The 14033-nt window shown below is 43.2% G+C and overlaps 6 protein-coding genes across 7 annotated transcripts; 2 read left to right on the top strand and 4 right to left on the bottom strand.

The window, feature by feature from the left end:
* Positions 1–343: 343 nt before the first annotated feature.
* On the bottom strand, positions 344–1729 carry BCIN_07g02250 (hypothetical protein). Its single transcript, XM_001558672.2, has 2 exons — positions 1543–1729; positions 344–1447 (listed from the first exon to the last, which is right to left on the bottom strand). The coding sequence occupies exons 1-2, from the start codon at positions 1585–1587 to the stop codon at positions 674–676; spliced, it is 819 nt and encodes a 272-aa protein (XP_001558722.1). The 5' UTR covers positions 1588–1729; the 3' UTR covers positions 344–673.
* A 146-nt stretch (positions 1730–1875) lies between these two features.
* On the bottom strand, positions 1876–3695 carry BCIN_07g02260 (hypothetical protein). Of its 2 annotated transcripts, none has more exons than XM_024693915.1 (2): positions 2627–3695; positions 1876–2543 (listed from the first exon to the last, which is right to left on the bottom strand). In XM_024693915.1, exons 1-2 carry the CDS (start codon positions 3504–3506, stop codon positions 2161–2163), a joined length of 1263 nt encoding a protein of 420 aa, XP_024549704.1. In that variant the 5' UTR covers positions 3507–3695; the 3' UTR covers positions 1876–2160. The 2 variants fall into 2 exon arrangements, with proteins under 2 accessions (XP_024549704.1, XP_001558721.1); XM_001558671.2 differs by having other exon boundaries at positions 1876–2546.
* A 760-nt stretch (positions 3696–4455) lies between these two features.
* Positions 4456–7172, top strand: BCIN_07g02270 (hypothetical protein). The gene is made up of 8 exons (XM_024693916.1): positions 4456–4726; positions 4779–5388; positions 5464–5805; positions 5851–5953; positions 6001–6206; positions 6269–6404; positions 6460–6601; positions 6654–7172. The coding sequence occupies exons 1-8, from the start codon at positions 4660–4662 to the stop codon at positions 6944–6946; spliced, it is 1899 nt and encodes a 632-aa protein (XP_024549705.1). The 5' UTR covers positions 4456–4659; the 3' UTR covers positions 6947–7172.
* A 65-nt stretch (positions 7173–7237) lies between these two features.
* Positions 7238–8417, bottom strand: BCIN_07g02280 (hypothetical protein). The gene is made up of 2 exons (XM_001558669.2): positions 7729–8417; positions 7238–7675 (listed from the first exon to the last, which is right to left on the bottom strand). Exons 1-2 carry the CDS (start codon positions 8140–8142, stop codon positions 7340–7342), a joined length of 750 nt encoding a protein of 249 aa, XP_001558719.1. The 5' UTR covers positions 8143–8417; the 3' UTR covers positions 7238–7339.
* A 511-nt stretch (positions 8418–8928) lies between these two features.
* BCIN_07g02290 (hypothetical protein) lies at positions 8929–10129 on the top strand. The gene has a single exon (XM_024693917.1). The coding sequence runs from the start codon at positions 9161–9163 to the stop codon at positions 10028–10030; it is 870 nt and encodes a 289-aa protein (XP_024549706.1). The 5' UTR covers positions 8929–9160; the 3' UTR covers positions 10031–10129.
* A 31-nt stretch (positions 10130–10160) lies between these two features.
* On the bottom strand, positions 10161–13913 carry BCIN_07g02300 (hypothetical protein). The gene is made up of 4 exons (XM_001558667.2): positions 13422–13913; positions 13106–13372; positions 11238–13058; positions 10161–11189 (listed from the first exon to the last, which is right to left on the bottom strand). The coding sequence occupies exons 1-4, from the start codon at positions 13540–13542 to the stop codon at positions 10930–10932; spliced, it is 2469 nt and encodes an 822-aa protein (XP_001558717.1). The 5' UTR covers positions 13543–13913; the 3' UTR covers positions 10161–10929.
* Between the last annotated feature and the right edge of the window lie 120 nt (positions 13914–14033).

Here is a 14033-nt window from a genome sequence, read left to right on the forward strand (position 1 = left end):
TAGTATGATCGATTTGACAGTCCGAGAACCAATTGTTCGGTGGACATATGGACAAGTTATAAATTGGCATTGAAATAACGAGCACATCAAGGAAGCACACAAAGATTGTGGTTATGTAGGAGCATTTGCAGGCATTTGCAGCTTGAACCAGTTCTTTTGAGCTTTTGAACTTTGGGGTAGATTGTGGAAATCCTGTCCTTTTCATTTCGTACCTTCTTAGAAAGTTAGACAACAATCACGTTTTATCAAGTAGCACCTTCTCCATCCATACAAATCATTTCCAACAACCTCAAATCGGTGCTTCGGACGCGTGCTTTCTTTCCAGTGCTATAGGTGCGAAATGTGCTACCCCCATAAACATTGATTGCTTGTTGTTCGTTATCGACAATCTAAAAATCACTTCAGCAGACACATAAATGCACTTGCCACCGACACTTTCACACAGTCTTACATCTTGAGGAATCCGTTGAAGTTTTTTGTCAAGTTTGTAAAGACGCAATCCATCACGATTGATGCGCTACCTATCGCATGCCCTGTTCACTGGATAGCCACCCGGTTTGGTCAACGCAAGCAAACTCCAGGTATGTTTGCTCAGGCTTGATTAATAAATCTCAGGATATAATATTCCGCGGCATCAATTTTGTAATGAATAATAAGATATATACCTTTGCCATCATGGATTTCTCAACTTCTTCCTCCCGGCCATTCTCTTACGTCGTTCTTCTTCCTGTCTTCTCAAATCTCTATAGAAAGCCAATTCTGGATCCTCATCATCCGACTCTTCATATTTGCTGACCTCTTGACGACTTTCGATAGGCATAGCCACAGGTTTCCTGACTATCTTTTCCTTCGTCACAGGAGAGTCTGGCTCCACATCCCCACCAAAATCGAGTTCCTCAACATCCACTTCAACACCTTTATTAGGCTGTCTTACTTCAATATCCTCGTACTGCTTTCCAGTCCGAGAAACTGTGCTGCTCTTCCTCTCCCTCCTTCCTGCGCTCAACAAGTCCACATTCTCAAACTCCAAATTCTCTGTCCCCTTCCCGACTTCAAGTCCTCTTAACCATCCTATTTCCGCCAGAAGTGCAGTATGCTGTTGTTGCAAGTTTCCTCTTCGCCTTTCAAAGGCCGCTCCATCCCCTAGTACCCATTGCAGCCTCTTCTTAACCGGGATATGGCCACCTTCATAAACCTCTTTTCTGCACCCTTCCAATAGTCTGCATATGTCCAAGATACTTTCTCTCACATCATTAACGATACCGTCTAATCTTTTGGAGGCAAATGGGCTTCGGGAAAGATATTTATGGTGTTGGGCACGAAGAAGAATAAGATGGTCAAGGTCAGTAGAGACCCGCTCTGTGAGAGAGAAACATGTTTTGACATCGGCTGGAGTATTTTTGATATCTTTGACGAATGAAGCGATAGCGATAGAGTTAGATAGAGCCTTTAAACGGGCGAGTTAGTATTTCGAGGAGAGATTTGATAAGTATGTGATAAAGTAGGGGCATATCATGAGGATTTCAAGAAAGACATTCTTACCGAAGCTACACTAGCTGCAGCGCTAACCGTGATGGGGTCCGGCATTATCAGTCAACAGGAGCAGGATTTCAATAGTTTTAAAAGGTAGAAATTTGGCTGTCGGTATCTTTTTAAGTTTAAGATAGTCTACCGCAATGCCATCCAATACTGAAGAAGACAGGAAAAATGGGGAGAAGTGATAAGATTCATGTGCTTGTTTTAGGTAGCTTATCAGCATCTGCCACACTTAAAACTACTCAGCCCCAAAGCGCCTGCTGCAGCTCGGCGGCTAAGCAGCTAATCTGATTCCTGAAACTACATCACTTTTGTGGGATTTAGAATTCTGTGGTACTCTGGCCCAGAAAAACGAAGTATTTGTCTAGAAGAGCCCAACATCTCTCTGGGGCCCCATTCTCTAGAGCCTCATTTTCTCAATGTATGACTAGCATTTAATCCGCTATATAAATCGCTCATAGAATCTTGTTTATTAATTAATATCAATGCTACATCATTACCCGTTCTCCAGGTGAGATTACTGGCTATTCGAGGGCACATTAAAACCCTCGACTTCTCTTCTGCCTCGCAGCAAACTAAATCATGGAAGTTCACGCTTCAAAAGTACCTCCAACGCCTATTCCCTTACAAAGTTTCCCTCTCCTGCTCACTAACAACCCTTCGGCGTTCTTTCCCATCTCTGTTAATTACTTCCTCTAAACTAGGGAACACAACAATCTGATTCCTAGTGTTTGGTTCCACTCCCGGAGTTGCTTCCCAACCAAATATCCAATTTCCTGGCTGTGCTAACAACAGTAATCCGAATTCCCTCCCTTGATAGACGATCGAGGCGAGATTCTCGGATTGGGAACTTTTGCTACTGGGTTTTATGAAAGGCTGGAGTATGGAGTTGAGAAGATTGACAACTCTTGCAATTGATGGGTCTTTGGAAGCGCCTTCTGGAGATTTTGATGAAGATATATGTTGTGTGGATAGTTGTCGCACTCGGGATAGTAAGTTATCGTATGCTGCTAAGAAGAATTTAGGAAACACTCTATAGAAAAGAAAGAAATTCCCCGGAAGAAAGTGTTGAAAAATAGATATTACATACCATCTTGTTTGTTCAGTTGCTTATTATCCTTCAAAGCTGAATGATAAGAGGTTGTGATCTCATCGGGCAACAATGAATACTCAGAAGCACGATTTAGCTCTACTCCCCTCAAAATGACCCATGCGATTAGATTCTTGATCGCTGTCTGTCGCTCACTAGAATTGCCAAGTAGTGATCCAAGCGTAGAGATAGTAGGATCAGTTCGTTCCGAATATCCACATTTCTTCAATGTCGCCGTGAAATCCTGAGAGCTTCCAGTATGTGGTCCTGTAGTATAATGATTTTCGACATGCTGGTAGATCAATTCTCCAAGATTTTGCATTTGGTGCCGTAATTGACTATCATCTGCTCGTTCGGCAACTAAATAGTTTTGCATTTGTGTCGCGGGATTTTTAGATATCACAACGCCATGATCTGTAGTAGCATTCCTTTTGCTGTATCCATTCTCAGAGCTCCAGGGTGTTTTCGATGCTCTTTTTCTCCTCAAGTAAAACCAAACGCAGATGGAACTTAGAAGTGCGCCAGCAATAAAAGTAGCTATTGCGATACCGGCGACGGCTCCTGAAGAAACTGAGGAGCCATGGTGACCAGTATGGGTCGGAAGCGCTGTCGAGGTCGACGATGAGGAGGCTGCTAAAGTAGAGTTTTTCGCAGTAGAGCTTGCTATGGAAGAGGTTCCCGATGCAAGACCAGCACCAGAAGGATTAGAAGAGGTAGTAGAGCTTGCTGTGGAAAACGTGGTAGAGCTTGTTGTGGAAGAGATTCCTAATGAAGATGTTTCTGAAGTAGTGGTTTGCGTAGTAGAGCTTGCTGTAGAAGAGATTCCCGGTGCAAGACCAGCACCAGAAGTAATGGGAGAGGAGGTACTTGAATCTGACATGATTGAAATACTTCAACATATGAAAATACCCAACAAAGTCAAATACCAATCCAATCTTCAATTCCCAGATCGACAAGAAAACAATGAACAAGCTCTGTGGGAATGGTACCGCGTGAGACTCTATCGGCTCTGCCTTAGAACGCAGCGCCGTTCCATTGATTGGTTTGGACATGGGACGGACAAAGTACCAAGATGAATCAGTGAGTTTCCTATCTAGAATTGGAGACTCCATAAGCTTCATGTAAGCAATCTAATTTGCGTTACACGGCCTGGGCCGAATTTGGCTGTGCCGCAATCCTTCTCCATTCACGGAGAATTCTTCAACACGCATTGGCTTAATTATCTTGGGGTCCAAAACTAGTGCATGATCCTTGTCATTCCTGAGAACTTTTCCCTTCATCCGGACATCTTATCACAGAGAGCTGATCCATATTTGTATCGCTAAGAAGCACCTGAATAAGATCAATCTGACAGGTGTGTTCTGCACAAATATTGCCCTTGCACGCGACGGAGAAAATAAGTTCCACACCAAGGAAATCTTATGGTCAATGTTCTAATGAATTTCACAATCAAACGCTTTCAATATTCCGATTCGAATCTAGAAATGAAATCTCTTTGATATTCTATATTTAATTGGATATTTAAACATATTTGTTATTCGAATACATCTGAAAATCATTGTGGTGTGTGTGTGTGTGTGTGATTTGGGATTCATTTTCTCCATGTGGAGCCTCTAGCCTCCACATTTACTTCCGTTGTGGCATGAACATACATGATTTTGAGAGTCTGGAATAATAGAATCAACCAGGGATGGAAACAGTGAAGTTAATAGGCTGATAAGATTGCGACCAAAAGATCAGCTATTGACTAACCTCCCAATTAACAATATAAATCTGGGGGCTGAATGCATAGCGATAATGTGAAATAGACTACAAATGGTGTGGTTAATGATTACTTTTTTGGACAAGGAGTATTGAAAAAGTCGAATTATCCAAGATGATATGCTATGAAATTAATGAAATTCATTGAGGCACATAAACCTTGTAGATAATCAATCAATCCTCTTCTTGATCAAAAATTCCTATTTACCATCCTTTTCAATCCTACCCGGGGAGAGTTGCGCGCTCAAAGAAAAAGGTTCGCTTCAGTCAAGATGGCTCCCTTTAATGAGAACGCTCCAGATATCATTGTAGGGATTGATTTTGGACAGACATACACTGGTAAGTCTAGTAACGCGGTGATCATACACAAAATACTAAAGACCACTTCTAGGCGTCGTATGGTCAAATTTGAGTAATACAAATCCGACCAAAAGTATTCAAGAATGGCCTGGATTACCTCCGGATTCAGTGGAAACAAAAGTTCCAACAACCATTGCATATTCACGCAATTCAAATGGGAGACAAGAAACCGTTTGGGGATTCTCATGTGATCCCGACGATGAATATCATGAATTTACAAAAGTACATGAGCATTTCAAGATCTACTTAGATCAACATAGTTTGGATTTAGCTCGGAAGGGTGGTGTAAGAGATATGCCCGAAACTGTTGACGAAGCAAAATATCTCGTGACAGATTATTTAAACCAGATTTACAAGCACGTCAAAATTTGTATCGAAGCTATTACTGGGAGTTGGAAAGACAAGAGAATCGAATTTGTTTTTAGTCTCCCCACCACCTGGGATGCTTTGGACACGGTTAACAGATTCAACGAAGCAATTAATGCGGCAGGCTTCACATCTCAAAATCCGGATAAGCATTCGGCGAAGTTGGAATTGACCGAAGCTGAAGCTGCAGCTGTTTATTTTGTGACAAATTCTGAAATTGAGCTTGAGAAAGGGGATATCATTCTCATTTGTGATGCAGGTGGAGGAACGACAGAGTAAGTCCTAGCTCGGATTCAGACAATCATGCACTGTAAGTGTATTAAATCATAGTCGTTAATCGCCTCTTACAGCCTTGGTCTTGTGGAAGTAGCGGATCCAAACCCTGAAAGACCAGCATTGAAGCAGGTGGCAGAAGTTAAAGGTGTTGGTATTGGGTCAACCATGATTGACCGAGCATTCGAACGTCTCGTACAGAATCGATTGGATGAGTATCCCGACATAGAACTTCCAGATAATCTAGCGCATAAACTAGCTAGAGGTTCGTCCTTTCAGTCCATTAAACATAACTTCGGAACGACTTCAGGTAATCATGCTGTATATATATTACGACTCGATAAACTGGGAATTGGGATTGACAAAGATCTAACACACCCTGGACTTCGAATTGAAAAGGGTAGAATGCAATTTTCAAGGTGAGTGGATTAATATGTAAGGCGATCAATGCTAACGGAACATAGGTTCGAAATCCAGTCTCTGTTTGATGTGCAAATTGCTGGTATAATACGTAAAATCGACAAACAACTGGATTGGATGCAAACGCATCGGAGTCATGATGATGTGGTGAGTTATTCTGAAATAGAAAACGAGATCTTGACTAAAATCCATAGAAATTTCTTGTCTTGAGTGGCGGTCTTGGAGGTTCACAATATGTAAAGACCAAGATTGAAGAATATTTCCATCGAAATCCTCGTCAAATAGCACATCGTATAAGAATTTTAAAATCTCAAGAGCCACGGCTCTCAGTGGTAAAGGGATTGGTAATAGATAGAAGGCAACGGATTAAAGTTGGATCGGCGACTCTGAAAACTAGAGTGTTCGTATCTCAAACATTTCGCATTTTGTATGACGGCAATACTAACACAATCAAAAACACAGAGCAAGAGCAAGTTACGGTGTCTTATGTCGTCAAGAATACAACCCCGCGATTCATGTCGGAGAAACCATCATAACTGATCCTTACAACAAGAAGCAGAAATGGGCGACAATGCAAATTGACTGGATTATCAAAAAGGTATAGTGAAAAGAATTTTCCAGAAACCGACTCCCCAATTCTTACAATTATCAAGGATGACACTATCGAGACTGATTCTGCTCGAGACCGACTTTTCACGAGAAAAATTATTCCGGGAGACAATAATCGAACATGGGACACAACAATTGTAATTTCCCACGAAGATCGTCACAATCTACCCACGAGTTTCAGACATTGTGAGTTCCAATCCCACCAGTGTAAATATAGAGAATTAACGAACAGCTGCAGCGAATGTCTCAAAACTGTGCACAGTGCACTCGGATTTGAAGGAAGTCGACGAGGAAGAATTTGAACCGAAAAACCGAAAGCTCTGGCAAAGGAAGAAATACTATCTTGCCACCTTCACCGTGCGAGTAATAATTGCACCAGCAGATTTAAGGTTTGAACTATGGTTCAAGGGGATGAAATACAACAGAAGCCATGAACCGCTATCAATAGACTGGGATCCCGCTGGAGCTTCATTGCGTCCGCGCTCAGCTGATAGACCGGTCGATGGATGGGAGAGCCGTGTGCAGTTGTAGGGGAGGCTTGTTGTGTAACGATTATAGTCATAAATTCCAACGTATATAGAATAACTTATTAATAGTGTGTTGTTACTATTTAAATGCTGTCTCTCTGTTTGCCGTTTGGGGAAAATGTCGCAAAGTAGAAGCCACAGCCAAGCACAATTGTGGCTGGAGCTTTATTGACTTCCTTCACACAGGTGTCAACTAAGCAGGCAGCATCAAATAATAATCAAAACCATCAAAAGTTATAGGGGTCCAACAACAAAGCTTCAACAGAACAGGACGCTTGGTAGTTCCTCCTTTGTATGTACTGGATCATATTCAAAGCTATATACACATTGATCCTAAGCATCTCAATCACGCTTTTCCTTCCAATTATATACAAAACTACATCCTTGCCTCTCTAGTCTAAACATAAGCAATGGTAACCGACTTGTCAGTGACACTAGACTTGGTTAGGATAATATTCGAGCTAGTCTCAATATCCAGTATTTCCGCGCCAGATGGTGTGACCGTTTTAGAAGCAGTAGTAGCAACTGCATCGGAGAAAACAACGCTTCCATAGTTTGCGAGACCGATAGTGCTAGAATCAACGCTCAAATCCTCCATTATCCACTCAGCACTAACACCGCACAGGGTATTCGCTGAGGAGACGGTTTTGGTGTATGATTTTCCGGTAGATTTGTTTTCCATAACAACGGTTCCTTGGTTGAGACCACTAGTGGTGAGATTTACGGAGATAACCTGAAGCTGTTAGTTTGGTTCTTGCAATGCGGCAATACGAATAGGCAACTTACATCTTCAGCTGTGAGAGTACCCAAATCAATGACTTGAGTATCGGCGGGGTACCATTCATACCAAGCATAGTATGATATTTCACCAGTAGATTTCTCAACGGTGGCATCAACACCCGCTTGCCAGAGGTTGTTACAATTGTATCCATCAATGCCAATCCAGGTAGAGGCCGTGAAGTCTGATGCGGAGGTCTCTCCTGTGGTGCCAATCGCTGGCTTGGGTATCGGAAAAGAAGCAGAAACACCGGTGTAGACAGCACCAGTAAGAACGGCACCAGCCCAGCTCTCATTATAGTATTCAGAACGAGCAGCATTCTTGTTTCGTTGAGCAAGTCTCTGCTTGGCGTTGAGCTTCGTTGTTGGTGCTGCAACAGCCGAGCTTGCAGCGAGAGCCGCGATAGCAATTGAGTACTTCATGTTGATAGATGGTAAAGATATTTGCAAGGACAAAAACAGATAGAACGAGTAGAGATTTGAAGCAGCTTGCTTTGGAGAGAATCAAAGAACAGAACGAATGAATATAACTAGCAAAAACTGTCAGATGAATGATAGACTTCAAAGCAACTTGGCTGAGCTTAAAGTTATATAAGAAAGACATCTTTCCCAACCATCATATTACCATGTCATTTTCAATCTGTAATTTCAACCAGTACTATACATGCTCATAGAGCAGTACGAAAATTCTAATTTCCATATTGCAATGGAAATTATGGAAGACTGGTAGAATTTCGTTTCAGTTTCATGTAGATTATCTTCGAGGAGATTCAACTGCCGATGATCATTTAGCAACCGGCTTTCAGTAAAATCAGTGGAATCAGTGGACCCATCATATCATGGATGGCACTCGGTCTCAGATCTTATAGTGTACACGATATGAGAACCAAACTCTAAAATCTGGAGAACTGTTGCTCATCTATTCCGTAAGCTGGACATATTGCCAAGAGCACTTAGAACTGGCAATATCATTCGCGTGAGGGGATTGTGTGAATGCCAGGACGTCTTGTGAATGTCATGGTGAGTTAGTTTCGTAAGAAGATTGATGGGAATCACCAGTGGTGAATGAATCCATTCGGCTTACCTAATGTTGAGAATGCAAGGGGCTACGTTTCAATTGGTCTAGAACGAATTGGACTACTAGGTTCTACGTAATAAACGAATGAGATGAGGTGTCAGCCTTGTCAAAGTTAAATTTACAAGGCTGCAGATACAATATCATCAACTTGCATGATAACCATCATCGAAACATGTACACAATATATCCAGCGACAACCTTCAACGATACGCGTGGGGTCTTTCAGAGCTCGTAAATAAACCCACCTGGTTTTATCCGGCAATTAAATAAAATAACGACGAGATTACTTCCAAACTTACAGGCCTCTAAGCCCACGGTTCTCGAGGTTCACCGAGGGAACCTCATCTCAAATCGCAGAGCAAGATGACATCCTCGTCAGCGTCTTCCTCACCTCCACCACCCGACCCTGACGACTACCTATTCCAATCAAACTACCAACCAAATCCCACACACCCGAATTCCTCTCAACCCCTAACGCCCCGACCACGTTCTCGACCTAGCTCTTCCTCGTCCTCCGAATCGCCCTCACCACCCCCTCTCCAACACAACTTCTTCGCACCCCCCTTTTACAACCGACCTCCCACACCTCTCCCCCCCTCCCCCTCACTAACCAGTCTCCTCCGGCCCTCTCGCCCTACCACCCCTGATTCCTCGGCCGATGAGCTCGAGCCGCCGGTCCCGCGCGCCTCCCCCAAGGTTCCAACCTACGAATACTATGGTTTCGTACTCTACCTTTTCTCCTCTCTAACCTTCCTGCTCTACCTCCTCTGGTCCTACCTTCCATCTCCCTTCCTACACGCGCTAGGAATCTACTACTATCCCAATCGCTGGTGGTCTCTCGCGTTACCGAGTTGGATTGTCATGCTCCTCGTATATATCTATGTTGCGCTCGCGAGTTACAATACTGGATATCTTACTCTAGGTATGAGTAATGTGGAGACGATTATAGATGGGGCTGCGAATGTGTGTTTAGTTGATGGGAGGGGTATGGCGGGAGCGAGTCATGCTACTCAGGAGGAAAATGCTAGGGAGAAAGATAGGAGGAGAGGCAAGGAGAGGGAAAGGGGTACGGGCTATACTGGAGGAGGGAAAGAGGCGGATGTGAGGGCGTGGAAGAAAGTTTGGAGTCGAGGTACGGATGCTGTTATGGATGTACCATTGGGTGGTGTATGTGAAATTCTATATGGAGATGGAAGGGAAGATCTTGAAATGGACGATGATGACTATTATTGAGCTTAAAAGGAAAGAAGGCGGGCGAAAAGCAATCTATACCCATATTTGTTGCATTTTTAATGCTTAAGTATAATGATATCTAATGAACACAATCCTGCAAGATGCCCTGCGCAAGTTCAATCTCAATTATTGGATCAGAGCATCCACCTTTTATCATTACTTCAATCTCATTACATGGGTTACTCATACATGACACGATGAAAACTCGTATATGATTCCAAGAAAATAGGTATCTTCATTCCATTGTTTGTACAAGATTGGCCTCCGCTCTATACTTTCCCATAACATAACCCGTGTACCCCCTATGCCTTCCACTTCCATGAACGAGTCGAGCAAATTGTCTAATTAGCTCACTCACCCATGCACAACCCGTCAAAACAACACATCTACCATTCCTTTTCCTCCCTTCCATCATCAAATCATCTCCCATCAATATTGCTAAAAGGCCAATCAAAAAGTTATCAGCAGACTCACTTTCTGCCGAATCAAGAAAAACAAAAGTATCATCTAAACTACAAAAACATTATCTCATCTTTCATCTCATCTTAACACATGCTATTTTCCACCTAGGATTGGAATATTTCCTCCAAATTTATCGATCCCTACTTTCTACTCCCAAATCATGAAAGTACAATTTGACTGAAGTACGCCCTTCTGCCACGCAAGAACAACCCCTAAGTGCGTGAAAAGATATGTTGAATGGTGAAAAATGCGAAGAGAATGCCAAATAAATCGAAGAACATTCATATGTGAGATGCAATGCATATAACATCCAACCTCATCACTCCTTTCGACCATCCTTTCATTCATTCCATAGATCCATGTAGAAGATGTATATGCGTTTCATCTCAAATGAAGAAATTAGAGGAAAAATATTGAATATGGGGTATTATCACAAATTAGCGCGCAAAAACTTTTACGACGCCATCACCTCCGCCACTAACGATCCATCTTCCATCTTGACTCCATACGACTGAGCATACACCTTCCCCACGCATAAGTCGATGACTTGTCATCTCTTGTGTACAGCTACGTGTCTCTAGAGACCAGAATCGTAGGCTGGCATCATGACCTGCAGAGACGAGCTCACGTCCATCAGGGGATAGTGAAAGAGCAGATATAGCTGCTGGATGAGCAAGCATGTTGTATGTGCATTGACCTAAATTAATTAGTTATGAATTGTCGGTGAGGTTAGGGGGTAATTTACCGCTATTAGCATCATAAAATCTAATGAAGCGGTCCTCATGGCCACTGATGATAATGCCTTCAACACCACCACTTCTACCTGTTGCTCCACTAACAACATTCTCATCTTCAGACATTCCTCGATTAGAGTCAGAACTCAAGGAACTATCAAGGCCAGTAGTAGTTGCAACAATTGCATTGACTCCTGTTGATTGGGTACCATTAGATGTTTCCAGACTTGCCATAGAGGCAACTTCTTCACCAGTTCTTGTATCATATACCAAAACAGCTGCGTCAGAATACGACACGGCAAATGATTCGCCTGAAGTGGCTAAAGGTGTTATACAAGTAGGGGATGCGGTGCTATTAGGTCTAGTTATCGAATGTATTAATGTGTAATGGAAAGGCGAAGTCGAAGCAACGCTTGGTTGAGGAGATGATGGAAATGCTGAACCAGATGACATTGAGTTACCTCGAACTCTGCCACCTCTTCGATTACCTCCACCTGAAGGCGATACAAGTTGTGGAGGTGCGCTTACAGACCACACTTTGACACTGCCATCTGCAGCACCACTCGCTAGAATAATACGATCTGGTCCACCAAAAGCATTAGTTTGACCAAAGATCGATCCAGTTGTACCAGGAAGTACACAGACTGCCCATACTGCATCTGTATGACCATCGAGAGTCGCTTTAGGATCCACTCGCCCTCGCTCCCATACTCTAACAGTAGCGTCTTGGCCACCAGAGAAGATCCATCCGTCACCTTGTGCGCGTCCACCACTGGCAAAGTTTTGTGATGGAGACCAAGCAGTTAAGCACATGACAGCTCCAGCATGACCACGATGAGTAAAATAACTTTGAATATCCAAATCATTGGCACTGACATGGAATGTACCTTGATCTTCATAACGGGCGGGAATGATCCATCTTTTAATTGTACCATCGTCGCCTGCTGTGCATAATTCTGGTTCTCCAGGACTTCCACCTCCAGTAAATATTACCGAACGAACTGCATCTAGGTGACCTCTAAGTCCGAATCGAACTTTGAAACTACCACTATCCGGCCTCTGTGTTGGATTTAATGAAAGTTCATGTTCGCCACTTTTCCTTCTTGACATGGAGGTTTTTCTCCTATGTGAGCCTGGACCACGAATAGGCGATTTTGGTATATCTTGCGCTGATGGAAATACGTCTGTATCAGGTCTCTGAGTTGCAATCTTATTTTCTTGTTCTGCAGTTTGAGTTGGTTCATTGAAATCCCATCCATCAGTATCAGAAGAACCTGACTTCTCTGTCGCTTCTTCCGTTTCAACGGGTCGTCCATAGGAGTCATAAGAATGATTGACTTTTGTAATGGGCTCTTCCGCCGGTTGAGCCTTCTCAGGAGATCTAAATGTAGAAGACCATTCTTGCTGGGAAGGTTGTGGTAAAGGTAGTTGGTCTGTTAAAAACCTTGGCGCTGAATTATCGGGATTTTGTACTGAATGTTTATTGGGACTTGGAACTGGTGGTGGATTATGGTTAGGTGTTGGAGAAGGCGCAGGGGGAGCTCTTGATAATTCTGGTACTCTCATGACTTTTGACCCAGCGTAGCGCTGTTGCATTTCCTCGAGATTTTGGTGTTGAGCTTGGCTAACTCCGAAAGGCAGAATCTCCTCCGGTGGTGGTGGGGCTTCTCGTGGTGGCATAGGATTTGGTGGCGCGACCAGAAGATAAGTGAGCTCTCCTTGAGATTTATCCATAAAATCTTTCATGTTACCTTTCTCCGCTTGAAGCGCCTTTTTCGCATCGGGTTCTCCATCAACCGCGAGGAATGAGTTGTGTGCCTCTCTTTGAGTTGCTACATCTATTAGTTTTCAATAATCACAAGACTTTCAATTGACTTACAACGCGACTCCTTGTCCTTGGTCTCTTTATTTGCTGGCACCGGCGCTGTGCCACCAGATTTGATCGCTTTCAATTGTGCCTCTCGATCCTTGGCCACTCTCTCCAACATTGTAAGGAATTTCTTCAAACTCTCATTTGACCCTTCAAGTTTTCTAGTATTGCCCTCTAACTTGGCTATCCTACTTTTCATTTCTTGTCTTTCGATCTCCCAAGCATTTCGTTCCCTTTCATGTCGATGCCACTCAGTTTGTAAGAATCGCATAACACCTAACTGCGAATTAGTTTAACCAAGAGAACAAAACGGCTAAGCGCATACCTTGCAGTGTGTATTCTGTTCCTTGAGGCTGATTTGCTTGGTTTCCTCCATCACCTACATTACCACCTCCATTATTTTGACCTCCACCACCCCCCATACCAGATAGAGACTGCCAGGCCATCTCGTTCCCCAGGCCCAGGCCAGTCCCTCTTTTATAACCTAGAATCCGCCTTGTGCGCTAATTTCGCATCCAAATTCGAGGGCACGATGAGCATTTGTTAATCTTGGTTGGCGCAAGATATGTCGAGTGGTCGCCAAAGACAACGAGGCCTTAATTTTTCTCCAGCAAACTACCAATGCTCAATTGAACATCTTTGCGCACAGAACTGGTGGAGATAATCAAAGTACAAGAGAGGTCAATAGTATGAGATTTATAAATCTATAAAACTTTTATGATGCGTCTGTACAGGTTTGTCGCGTACGTGAAACGTATGACATTCAAAATCATAAGAAGGAACTCTGAAGGAGGGCGTTTCCTTCCAAATAGAGATCGTGAGCTACCAACCAAGCCAACTATCCAATTCTAAGCCGAAATCCATGTGTCAGGCCGCTTTTAAGGCCATCACAAATGCTTTGCCTGGGGTATTGTTGTCTTGGGGGTGTGGGTGACGC

Source organism: Botrytis cinerea, chromosome 7 (assembly GCF_000143535.2).
Source record: "Botrytis cinerea B05.10 chromosome 7, complete sequence".
Classification (NCBI taxonomy): Eukaryota; Fungi; Ascomycota; class Leotiomycetes; order Helotiales; family Sclerotiniaceae; genus Botrytis; species Botrytis cinerea.

Coding starts and splice junctions, on each gene's coding strand:
- BCIN_07g02250 (XM_001558672.2), bottom strand. CDS start 1,587: ATGCCGGACCCCATCACGGTTAGCGCTGCAGCTAGTGTAGCTTCG. Junction 1,448..1,542: donor CTGCAGCTAGTGTAGCTTCG/GTAAGAATGTCT, acceptor GCCCGTTTAAAG/GCTCTATCTAACTCTATCGC.
- BCIN_07g02260 (XM_001558671.2), bottom strand. CDS start 3,506: ATGTCAGATTCAAGTACCTCCTCTCCCATTACTTCTGGTGCTGGTCTT. Junction 2,547..2,626: donor GCAACTGAACAAACAAGATG/GTATGTAATATC, acceptor AATTCTTCTTAG/CAGCATACGATAACTTACTA.
- BCIN_07g02270 (XM_024693916.1), top strand. CDS start 4,660: ATGGCTCCCTTTAATGAGAACGCTCCAGATATCATTGTAGGGATTGAT. Junction 5,389..5,463: donor GCAGGTGGAGGAACGACAGA/GTAAGTCCTAGC, acceptor CGCCTCTTACAG/CCTTGGTCTTGTGGAAGTAG. Junction 6,405..6,459: donor TTGACTGGATTATCAAAAAG/GTATAGTGAAAA, acceptor ACAATTATCAAG/GATGACACTATCGAGACTGA.
- BCIN_07g02280 (XM_001558669.2), bottom strand. CDS start 8,142: ATGAAGTACTCAATTGCTATCGCGGCTCTCGCTGCAAGCTCGGCTGTT. Junction 7,676..7,728: donor GTACTCTCACAGCTGAAGAT/GTAAGTTGCCTA, acceptor TAACAGCTTCAG/GTTATCTCCGTAAATCTCAC.
- BCIN_07g02290 (XM_024693917.1), top strand. CDS start 9,161: ATGACATCCTCGTCAGCGTCTTCCTCACCTCCACCACCCGACCCTGAC.
- BCIN_07g02300 (XM_001558667.2), bottom strand. CDS start 13,542: ATGGCCTGGCAGTCTCTATCTGGTATGGGGGGTGGTGGAGGTCAAAAT. Junction 13,059..13,105: donor CAAGGACAAGGAGTCGCGTT/GTAAGTCAATTG, acceptor TAATAGATGTAG/CAACTCAAAGAGAGGCACAC. Junction 11,190..11,237: donor ATTTTATGATGCTAATAGCG/GTAAATTACCCC, acceptor TAATTAATTTAG/GTCAATGCACATACAACATG.